Source organism: Scardinius erythrophthalmus (assembly GCF_964197995.2).
Source record: "Scardinius erythrophthalmus genome assembly, chromosome: 21".
NCBI lineage: Eukaryota > Metazoa > Chordata > Actinopteri > Cypriniformes > Leuciscidae > Scardinius > Scardinius erythrophthalmus.
In genome coordinates this window covers 17,776,787-17,789,294 of record NC_138241.1, presented here as the reverse complement: position 1 = coordinate 17,789,294, position 12,508 = coordinate 17,776,787, and the positions used below count along the sequence as shown (strand labels likewise).

Genomic DNA, 12,508 nt, shown 5'->3' with positions numbered 1-12,508 from the left:
TTATTTTTAACTTTGAAATCCACTTTTCAAGGCTCAGCTAACCAGCAATGCGTTGTATGGGTAACATTGAAGCTGATGCTTCAGTTTATGTATTAGAGACCAATGGCATTGATTCAATGCGTGACTTTTTTTTTCCCACGGCTTCCTCACGCTGTGGAATGCTGACCAGCGCTGACGCCATTCATGGTAAATACCCTTAAACGTTAAAAGGATGATACGGCAAATATTTTGCTTTCCTTGGACATGGCAACCTTTTCACGAATATATATGACTTGACCTCAAAGACTCAATAAGGTAATTGCAAGCGCTCAGTCGATCTCTCTCATTCATTGTCTGTTTAGGCTTAAGTGCAAATCCACAAAGCCTCTGAGCCTCTGTACAAATCACCATGATAAACAGCCTTGTTATCATTATGAACTAATTTAAAATTCAATACACATGCATGAAGTTCAAAACAAGAAGGGTAGGCTATAGCCTTATGAAAAAGTAAACGTGAATATCGCGGTTGCTGCGGTTACTTGCGTTTCTCTGCAGTTGGCGTATCAGTAGCGTGACACTACAATATTGCGTACTATATACAAAACAATAGTCTTATTGTTTAAATCTTGTTTTCTTGATTCACAGCGAATGACATGTTTGTATCATGCCTCAGAGACAATGCTGTTTTGTGGCTAACATGGCATAATTAGAAAGAGCTTTATTTGTAGGAACAGTAATACACCAATTTCTCTGCCATACAATATATTTTAAAATGAATTGCATGTCATTTAGCAGCACAAGTCATCCAACTTTTATTAATATGATATTCTATATCGCTTATAGAATATCATCTTTCGGCCTCGCCCTGCTTCATTACCACAGTAATGTTAATAAAACTTTAAAACATTAGCTCACCAATGAACATGATTTCTGAGTCCCGTCAAATCGCTTTCCATTGGATGTGGAGGTGAAGACAATAACTCCCATGATTCCGTTCTCTTTCATGGTGTTATCAAGATATGCCTTTTGTTATTGTTTTGAAAAAGTGACCTATAGTGGTGAAACTTACATACTGTGCCTTTAAGTCTTAATGTGAAATTAAAGTTGTCATTATTTTTTTTAGATCCAACAGATCCAAAATATTACATATATTTGCTTGACTTCATGATGTTTGGTTACCAGACACTAAAGAAACAATATTTGATGCTGTTGACATCAAAATGAGCCATAGTGAATAACGACCGATTTCCATCCATTTCATCATACAGAGCTATTGTATGGCTTCAGAAGACTTATAATATGCAGGTAGATCACACATAAATAAATTAAAGGGGGGGTGAAATGCTATTTCATGCATACTGAGTTTTTTACACTGGTAAAGAGTTGGATTCCCATGCTAAACATGGACAAAGTTTCAAAAACTAAGTTGTACGTTTGAAGGAGTATTTTTGTTCCAAAAATACTCCTTCCGGTTTGTCACAAGTTTCGGAAAGTTTTTTTCGAGTATGGCTGTGTCTTACGTAAGATAGAGCGGAATTTCCTTATATGGGTCCTAAGGGCACTTCTCCGGTAAGATCGCGGGCGCGCGCGCACTCGTAGAACAGAGCTAGAGAGCGAAAGCAGTTCGCCATCAAAGCGCCCTGCCCGGCTTTTGGGAAGTCAATGTCACCAAAGAATGTGTTTTTGGTTGCCAGGGCAAGACAACCCTGCACAGATTCCCAAAGAACCCAGCGTTAAGACACCCGTGGATGGAGTTTGTTTTCCTGAGCATAAACGGAGTTGTGTAAGTTTCCTGCATTTCGACGATGATTGTTTTATAAACAAAGCCCAGAGCAACGGATTTGCAGATCGTCTAATGCTTAAGGATCGAGCAGTCACAATGATAAAGGTTCGCGGTCGTGCGTTGGAACGGTGAGTAAAACTGTTGAACAAATGTCTCTGTGTGTTGTTAGCTCGGCGCGTTAGCACAGCTTTAGCTTCGCCCACACGGCCCGCCCCCAGCCGCTCGTTTTTTTCCGGAAAGACTCGGTACAGCCAATCTTTCAATTAAAAATATAATAAAACAAAAGACTTTTTGGAGATATGAAGGATGCAATATTACTCTATAGGTACTCAAGATTAACAGGAGATTGAGTGAGATTTTCACCCCCCTCTTTAATAATAATACAAAAAAAAAAAAAAAAACTTTAAAGCACATGGTTAGTATTATATGTTGTTGTTTGAAATACTTAAGACTTGCTAGACATGTATGTGTGTGTTTTATGGGAAAAGAAAAAGACCATGTTTTGAAAAGTAATTAATGACAGAATGTTTATTTTCAGGAGAATGATTCATTTAATCTTTCTTTGTTGACTATGTTGTCAGCACAGAGAATAATATTTGTGTGAGAAAGTCTAGAAATAGCAATCATAGACTATGTGCGAGTTCTGCCAAAGCAGCTCGCACATCTAAATAAGGTGTCTTGTCTCTTTGATGTGTGCACGTCCCTTTGGTGGTGCATCTTTTGCTACAAAGGGGCTGTAAGAACAGAAGCCGTGCTAGTCTCCCCCAAGCCGGCTGTTTGAAGGTGACGTTTGATGTACCTCACCGACGCCAGCTGCCATACCTGTCGCACGCTGTGGCGGTAAAGCAGGAAACGTGGGAATGGGGCTGTGCCGAACGAAAGATCCGTCCTGCCCCTGTACAGCTTTAAAAAACGCAGCCCATCAAAGCGACGGACGGGAGGCCCTCCTGCCGAAGTTCTCACCCATGTTTTCACCCACCTCACTTTCTTTTTTTCTTCCAGAACCTCTCAGTTTGCTTTGGTTTTCATTTAGGTTAAATTCACACATCAAAGGATCAAATACTCAAATGTTAAATCGATCTCAGACGATGTTTTCAGAGAGCCCGGATGGCTCGCATTATCATTGTGAGTATTAACAAAACATGTGGTTCAGGTTTCGGACGAACTGTGCTGTTGACATATATGTTAAAAGCAGATATAATGCCTCGAGATAAACCGAGCGCAGTGTTGGGATGTTGAAACCATATATCTTTTCTGGTCTCCATCCTCCCCACAGAGTTTACAACAAGAAAAGGAGAGGAAGTCGGCCCTCCGAGCGTATAACCGGGACACCCTGCTTTCCATTATTAATGTCTGTTGACGGTAGCCCATGGGCGGTGGCTTGTGTCCGTTGGAATAAGATAAGTCCCCTCTGCTCGCACCTCTGTCCTCATGGCGGCCGCCGCATATAAAACATTCTCTCGGCTCGCTTGATTAGAACGAGGCATTGAAAAGAAGAAATGCTTGAGAGGTCAGTCGAGTAAAGTGAGCAAAAAGGCATCCATATTCAGAGCCCTTGCCGTACGCTCTCCCTGGGCCCATTCTCTTATGTAAGTGCCCTTGACAGACTCATTGTGAAGTGATTGTATGCATTATTCCCGTTGATTGAGTTGAGGTGCGGGGCAGACACATCTTCCTGAGGGTGATTTTTTCAGTGTTCTTATCTGCTCTTGACGTAAAAAGAACCCTTGACGGCTGTACGAAGAGACATTTTTTTCCCTCCTTTCCATTCTTACTTCTTTCAGCATTGACAAGTTTGAGATGACAGCGAGTTTCTCTCTTGCTCTGTATGTCTGTTTTTTTTTTTTTTTTTTTCTGTTCAATTATTTATTTATTACCAGCTATTTGGTGGTTGAAATATATGCAAATAAAATTCCACACTGCAAAATAATAACAGAGCGGAGAAAAAGGAGGTATGTCCGCTTTACACAAAAGATGTTATGAGCGAAGCTGTGTTCATTTGCATGATTGTTTGAATGCTTTAGTTCCAATTCAAACAACGCCATCTATTTTACGCTACACTAATGCTCGGAGAGGGGGCCTGAACAATAGTTGCATGCACCTTAGTATTATTCAGTATTGCATGGTTCCATGTTACAAGTTGCATTATCTGTGTGCATCGATTTGTGGCCGGCACATGAATAAAATAAGTATGCAGACTACAGATGGGCAAGGCGACAATAACAATCGTTATGGTTAAATGGACGTCAATAATCAATAGTATCACCCCAGAAAATAACTGTTTTACATTAGTGGCTCATTTAAATTTTACTTTTTCAATTAATTAATTCAAATTATATTATTTCCATTCAATATTTTGTGGTCAGTAACATTTTTTTTATGTTTTTGAATGAAGTCTCTTATTCAACCATTTTTATTATTAGCAATGTTGAAAACAGCTGCTAAATACTATCTATCTATCTGTCTATCTATCTATCTATCTATCTATCTATCTATCTATCTATCTATCTATCTATCTATCTATCTATCTATCTATCTATCTATCTATCTATCTATCTATCTATCTATCTATCTATCTATCTATCTATCTACCTCTATATGCACAGTACTGTGTGTGTATGTGTGCGTGTGTGCGTGCATGCGTATATGCACCTCTGTCCTCATGGTGGCCGTAATTATATGTATATAATACTTTTCATTATGAGTCAATAATTCAGTTATTAATTTATTTCCGCCTCCTTCTACCCTGAACTTAAACCCTGTTACAAATAAAAACATCAATAGATTTTTAGACTGAAAATGTGTGTGGTGTATTTATAAGTAAACTAAGCACCAGATTACTGCAATTCATGTAAACATGGTAATTGTTAATGGACAGAGATTCTGCAATTACTGTTGAACATGTACCTTAAGAGGGTTCATCCAGCGGTCAGCACTCGAAACGCAACAATAGAGAGAAACATTTCCCACAAACAGAAGCGGAAAAAAACAGTCACAGGTATCGCTCAGTCAGGATAATAGCTCTTTTCCCCCATCCTCACTGGTGAATGCTGGTCAGTCTAACTGGCTAAATATCTTTATGAGGTGAATTATACGACCACCTCAGTGCCTCAAGTGGGAAATTACAGTAGATAAGTCAAATGGAAATGGTTGAGAAAAAAGGCAGCCAGGGAAGCTCATCAGCTACGGGTTATGATTGCCAGTTTATCTCCAGGGCATATGGACTTCCTTACTAAAGCACAGTCTATGACCTGCCAGTAACCCTGAACACACACATAAACACACTTTTCAGTCAATTCAAAGGTTGATCTGTTCATGTTTTTTTCTTTTCTTTTTTTTTTTTTTTTTCATTTGTATGGTTCCTTTTGCAAATATTTGACAACGGCAAAGGTCTGAACAATAATCACGCTTTTCTAACCATGGTTAGATACTTGTCTGAAAGGGTCGAATTTGTCCCATGCTCCTCCAGTTGCATTTGTATTCACACATATCTTCTCAAAGTTATGAGAACCAGTGAATCCTCATCTCAACTGAGAGAGCCGAGATGGTTAAGAGTGAAAAGCCTCCATGGAGATGAAGGGAAAAATCACTTGTCAATCATTGTTGTTGTTGTTGTTTTTAATGTCTCCTCCAAACATACATATTCTCCTGGGTGTTGTTTGTTTGCCAGGTGAATGCAAAGAATAAAAATAGACCATCATAAAAGCATCTTCTTAGTGTACATTTGCATTTTTTTTTTTCTGGAGCTGGCCAAGCAAGAATAATGATAATCTTTTGTCAACTTGCCCTTATTCATGCATAAGTAAATTTAATGATTGTTTTCATCTCTGCATTGTCTAATCTCATAGACAAGAAGATATTTTTTAGGCCAGTTTTACCTTTATGTCAGTCGTGTCTTGTTTTACACACCAGCAGATGAATGCTAATGCTGAATCAATACTTAATGCTTGGGGTTTTCCCAAGCAGATTTCCCAAACAAATATCATGCACAGGTTGTACAGCCATAGCTTTAGTTTCATGAATTTATAAATGGTCTGTTCTGGCCCTCCATCCTCTAATTGAAGGGTTGTTGCTCAAGTGCTCCGGAGACTCATGTATTATGCATAGAAAACAACTGGGCGCAGGCTACATTATGGTCCCATCATGCTAGCAAGGTTCTGCTGGTATGGGGAGAGATGATATTTCATAGAGTTACAGCCTCATTAAGGGGCCACACTTATGTCCAGACACACACACACACACACACACACACACACACACACACACACACACACACACCCTGGACAGCATGCTGTTTAAGCAACACTGCTGATGTAGCCCTGACCCTAGATATCACCACAGCCAGTATTGTCTTGTCTCATTGTCATTATGTGATATAAGTGCTGTAAGCCTCAAAACAGCATGTGGTACGCTGTTCTGAGTGAAGCGAAATAAATATGCCTGGCTTTTGTCTCAGGAGAGTTTCCCAAAGACCTAGCATTTTTCTGTAGGTAATCCACACACAAATATTGCATTGCTATGGTGTGCACACCTTATTAATCTTCAATACGCTATCAAGTGAGCTTTCCGAATTTTGTGCTTTAAGGTGACCGAATGAATAGTGTGATGGTTGTTTTCTAATTTGCATCAGCATTGTTTGTGTCCCCCTTAACACCGTCTGCATGTCTTCCTTAGAATTGTCCCATTTTAAGAGAGAGAGAGAAACTATTGAAATGTCTGTCTTTGTAAACCTTGAAAGGCAGCTTGCCATTGGTGAACTGAAATGAAAACTGGTGAGAACACATCAATAATTGACTGAGCTTTTATTCATAAAGAACAGGATTATGTAATGAGAAAAGCTCTCAGGCTCCCCCTCACACTCCCAGCTCTCATTTGCCAAACCACTAAAGATAGAAATCTTTGACTGAATAATGCAAACACGCTCCTTGTTCTCGATCCTTTCTGTACACTTCACACTATCTATCTATCTATCTATCTATCTATCTATCTATCTATCTATCTATCTATCTATCTATCTAACTATCTAACTATCTAACTATCTATCTATCTATCTATCTATCTATCTATCTATCTATCTATCTATCTATCTATCTATCTATCTATCTGTCGTATCTGTCTGTCTCTCCGTCCGTTGTTCTTTCTGGCTAAATTTAAGATTTTAATGTATTATAATTTTCTTAGATTTAGATGTATTTGAAAGTTACTTTTAGGGTGTACTTCTCTGTTTCTGTTTTCTCTCATTTGTCAATAGCAATGAGCCAGTACATTTATATTTAGATCAGACTTGAATTAGCAGCTCATTCATCCTTGCGCATTTACAGTACATCATGTCTGTAAGCTAAAAAAAGAAGGCCTGCAAGTGTTCTACCTACTTTACATGCTCAGACAACACACATGTGTAATTTCCACCAAAGATGTCGATAGAGAGCCCAGAATTCTGTGGTGCACCGCACCTTTAAACTTTTGTTTATTGTATTTTATGATTACTGTCACCCTTTTGTAATTTCCCCTTAATATAATAAAGTTGTAAATTAACTAGCTAGTACTGTTGTGAGAGCTAAGATTAACAATGTGTGCCAGATTAAATTGTCTGTTCACACTGAAAGCTAAAGTGATGTGTAACGTGACACAATAGCCGGCAATCAGAACATATTTGATTTTTAATATACAGTTATGGCCAGCATGGTTTGGACCTATGATATTTCTGGATTGCCAGGGCTACTCAGCATGATGCAACAGGAATTGAAGCCAAGCAACTGACAAAAAATCTCCTTAACAAAAGTTCAAATTTACCAGTTTTTCACATGGCTATATCTCAAATGCATAGATTAATAGAATAAAAGAAGAAAAAAAATCTCTGAATGATGTAGAGCACTCTGTAAAAATGGAGTGTTGACTGTAAAGGAAGTGAGGGCTACAAAAGCAATGTGAACAGGCCAAGCAAAGCGACCTATTTATTGTTATGAATTGCCCTCTGCCGCCCACCTTACAGGGCCTGGAGAAGTCAGGCAGGAAGGGCTACATTATTTCTCTCTCAGACTCATGCGCAGCTTCCTTAACTCCCCTGTCATCGCTGCAATGATTTAATTAAACCAGCCCGCTTCCTTCAGCCTTCTCGCCTCAGACCAGCCTCGCTACTGACTGACAACCCAACACATTACTATGCACAGGCAGCAGGAGGGCGGCTACCAGCAGATATGAATGTATGAATAGATATGATAAAAGGATGGAGTAATTGATTTTCTATCTGCTCTTCCATTTCATTAACTGAATAAATGTACTCGATTTTGGGCAGGTTTTTTTTTTTTTTTTTTTTTTTTTGTCTTGTTCAAATCAGTCCCATTGTTCCATTGTTGGTTCTTGTCATTGTTGGTTGACTCTTGTTTATGTAGCATGATAGCGTTGCAGAAAAATAAGCTGTTTAGTACCCAGTAGGACTGGAAATGTGAAGATGTGTTCCCATGATCCTCAGCAGTTCTGAAACAGTTCTATTTGTCATTCTCTTGTACGACTTGCCTTTGAAGATCTGACAAGAAGCTTTGTTTTGTTTTGTTTGTCATGTGGGATTTGTCCTGGTGTTAAGCAGTGTCACAGTTTTAATTGGAAATTCATGTTATCTACGGTGGCGTGTATTTACATTACGAATTATACACAGAGCTTTACATTTTGACATTGTACAGACATAAACCGCTCACTTTTTTTTGTGTGTTTTTTCTTCTCTCAGATGTGATCCATACTGTCGGCCCAATCGCCAGAGGAAATGTGGGCCAGTCCCAAAAAGATGACCTTGAATCATGCTACAAAACCTCCCTCAAGCTGATGAAGGACAATAACTTGAGATCTGTGGTGAGTTGAGCCTTTGAGACAGATTTTAGAAACAGTCCAATGTGACAGAGTTGACGTTTCTTAAGACAGTGTTTTGAAGTTTTGAAGTGAACAATAATAGTTTTGAAGATGACAGTACAATGATGGTGTTGCTGTTAGACACACTCCGTTGTTTGCACATTTGTATTTGATGGATGGATGGATGGTTGCAACAACCTATGCTCTTTTTTCAGTAGGGCACAAGGGGAAAAACATCAGATAAAGAGACAAACATGCATTATTTTCTGTTGGTTTCCACATGAGCTCTAGTGAATGCCCTGTCGTGACACCCTCAGTGACTACAGTTGCTCTTGTTGTTGCAGCAGCATTAATTCTCACATTTTGCATTATGAATTAGATAAAGCCAGATTATAAACCTATTTCACACTTGGGCAATTTGTTGCATGCTTTTTGTTTTGTTTTAGTCAAAGTCTTTTTCTTTTGATGAAAATATTTCTTGAATTGTCAATTTTTCATCATTTCTTATTCATTAAAATCTGCATGAAATGGAAATTCACCCTATCTATTTTCTAAATGCATTTTCTTATCTTATTGTGAATTATTCATCCATACATGTTCATTTATTTATTCAAAATTGTAATCAAAATGTCATAATTTAATCTTCCAGTAAAGCATCAGACTTCTCTCTGGTGACATATGCTGGACTTTTCCAGTCATTTAGTCCACATAAACCACCTTTCTCCCCATCAACGTCCAGATAGAACCAAGTCCCTGCCCTACATTTCTTTTTTCTTTTTGATAGTCTGTTGCATTGTACTGTATGCCACAATGCAGAAGAAAAGATCTGTTGCTACTTTTCATTTTAGCCAGTTTTACTCTAAAACGGAAAAGGCATCTAATCTTAATCATTGAAAATGACATGTTGATCAATAAAAGAATGAAATAAAAAAAAACGTTAAAAAGACGTGATCTCTGAGAGATGGTTTTCTCAGCGCGCATACATAGAGTAAAGCCGCATCACAAACAGCTTGCGAGTAACAAAACTGAGTTCTTTTTTTCGTGGATTATAGTGCTTTAATGGTCAAGAACACACAAAATAATGTCAAAATTCTGGTCTTGGCTAGTATCCTCGTAAACGCACTTGGTTATGTCTTACATATACATAAACAGTTGAGAAAGAAAAAAATATGTAACTGTAAAATGGATCCATGTCCTAGCTCTTAAAAAGACAGCAGCCTAATTTGTGTCTGTCATTAATGTTGATAAAATGACAAAAGATAGCTTTGATTGTAAGGAATTAGGATTATAGCCAATGTATTTAATTTACTTATTTTAACTTTCACCGGATAATTTCAAAACAGCATTAACTGGGCGCACAGCAGACGAGAAGCGCAGCGGACATCTCACAGGCAGGCTCATCGTAAAACTGTCGTGTCATTCTGTACTCGCGTTCTCAAGTTCAAGGCGGCAGACCAAAACAGTAAATCTAATCACAATACAAGCTAAAGTTCACTTCAAGAATGAACAAAGTGGCGTCAATAAGTTTGAATTAAGGTAAATGAAAAAAGAGTGCAAACAGAAAGAGAAAACTCAGTCAATATAACGATATTTATTCAAGCCACAAAAACAAACTTGTTGCAAAAAAAAAAAAAGAAGCAGCATAATACACATTCTCCTTGGATGAAGTCAGTACGAACATATATTGGTCCTAAACCATTGTATTTCAATGGACAACTATGTGAGTGACACTGTGGTGCTGCATGATTTTGAACAGCCGGAGTCGTAACCGGTGTGTGACGCTCTTTACGTATTGTTTTTTTTTTTTTTTTTTTTTTTTTGAGGCTCCTTTTAGGGGAAGGGCTCTGATAGCGATGCCATGCAAAGTGACAGAACATAATTTATGAATCATAACCCGCCAAATTGGCTAGTGTGTTGATATGCGTTACCCACCACAGTGGATTTTTTAGTCTTAGAGAATCATAAAGGCTTTGGTTTGCGTGCTAGCTTTTAAAGAACCATGCATACTGTATGTCGTTTAGCCATAGAAACAGCTTGAATGGATAAGGCTCATATTTTCCGTATGACAATTATATTCAGATTGTTTCTCCGCTCTGTAAATTACCAGACAACCTCAGGCTTTAATGAAGCTGGCCAAAAACCAGCAGCTTTGGACCAGGAAGATGTAGAGTCTGATCGTGCACTGCTCCAGCTGCTGACCCTATCTCCACCATCTGGTGCGCATGAGTTATGGATCTGTTTTAATCCATGGTGGCCACAACCAGAGGGGCCGTGCACAAGGCAGACCAATCAGATCCTCCATCCAGACCAGCAGAGGCCCCTGAGAGGATCTCTCACAATTAGCCATGATGAGACAGTCTTTGCGGGACAAATCGCTAACTTCGGGACTTGATGGACCACTTTAATCACTCTGTGAGGATGGAGATGTCTACTGTCCTCATCATTACAAGGGTGGAATCGTGCAGTTAAGGCTGCGCAAACTCACTTTTGGCTGCGAGAAATGCACATGGCTGCCACGAGTGACTGGGAGTTAAATGCTAATTAGCAATTCTGTTTACACTGTTATCTTATGGCGTACACAGACCTTCACTGCTGCAGCCCATGTAGAAGGTCATGAATGAGTCTGGGGTTTGTGATATATATCTGTTTACTCCCAAAGCATATCCCAGAGATTCTTACAGGAATTATTATGTAGAATAAGAGAAGCCAGGAAAGGGGTTGTGCAGCCTTCGCTCTATATTTCTTTCCCTGAGCAGTACTTTTAGTACCCGCTCTCTTACATACACATTCCACACATGCATTTAGCTTCCCTTCTCTATTTATTTATTCAATAATTCACATTTTGACGTTAAACAGGGCTCTGGTTTTACTCTAAGGCAGGTCCGGTTCGGTGGGACATGTTTAGACAGCTGCTAAAGATTATTGTGGACATTCAGAGAAAACTCTGCTGCCCATTTTGATTGACTGATGTCTGTCCGGTGAGTTTTGCTAGCAGTTATGCTCAAGTGCTTTTAGTTTATGCACATTTACCATTAGTTGCATACAGTGAAATTATAAAAATTCCCCTATTTTTATGGTCTGTGTCAGCGGCTGATTTATAGTCGAGGTTCCAGACCACTTGCCTGGTAGATTAGTGCTAAACTCGTTGGTGAATCTGTCACTTAGAAAGTCAGAGTGGATGTTTCTAGAAAAAAAGGAACAGTTCCCCTAGTGGGATGCCGGAGTATTACAAGGAGATTTGAGATGTGAGAAAAAATGTAAAAAAAATAAATAAACGTGCAACAAAAGATGGGAATTGGATGAGCTCTTGAGCTAATCCTTGTTCTTGAGAGCCCAAAGACAGCCCCTGAGGCAGAGAGAGATCTGAACATGTGCTGCGGCCCACATGTGCTGCGCAGACAAATTCCCCTTGATTATCTCAAGAGATAGGGACCCGTGAACATATTTTTAGACAGGAGGAATCCAGTGCTGAAATGTTAGTATGAGAACCCTCACTCCCCCCCCCCCCCCCCCCGTTCCTGGTAACATGAGTGCAAGTTAACTGTAAAAAAGAATATAAACATGATTGTTTTTGTGAATTACAGTTAAAACTGTAATACAGTGTACTATATTATTATTATTATTATTATTAGGCACCAAATGCTGAACTTGTAATTAAAATGCCTGACTTTTGTTTTCTTTATCATTGATTGTGTCACATTTATATCACCATGAAAATCTTTAGACGTGTGTTATCTACAGCAAAGGTTAGAAGGTAAGCATTGATGCGCTTGTCGCTTGCCAACAAACGCTCCCACAGATTGGGATGAGTAATGTTTTACTGGAAGAGATAGCTTAGGGCACATTAGTTTAGCATGACACCTGTGTTTGCTCCGTGAAGCTGAATAAGGGATGAGCTTCATC

General features: G+C 38.9%; 1 protein-coding gene across 1 annotated transcript in view; it reads left to right on the top strand.

Annotated features, from left to right (window-relative positions):
- macrod2 (mono-ADP ribosylhydrolase 2) overlaps window positions 1–12,508 on the top strand; it is a 598,881-nt gene that overhangs the window by 390,668 nt on the left and 195,705 nt on the right. Inside the window, exon 6 of the mRNA XM_081351444.1 lies at window positions 8,487–8,608. Coding sequence (XP_081207570.1) covers window positions 8,487–8,608 — 122 coding nt within the window. The remainder of the gene's footprint in view (window positions 1–8,486; window positions 8,609–12,508) is intronic.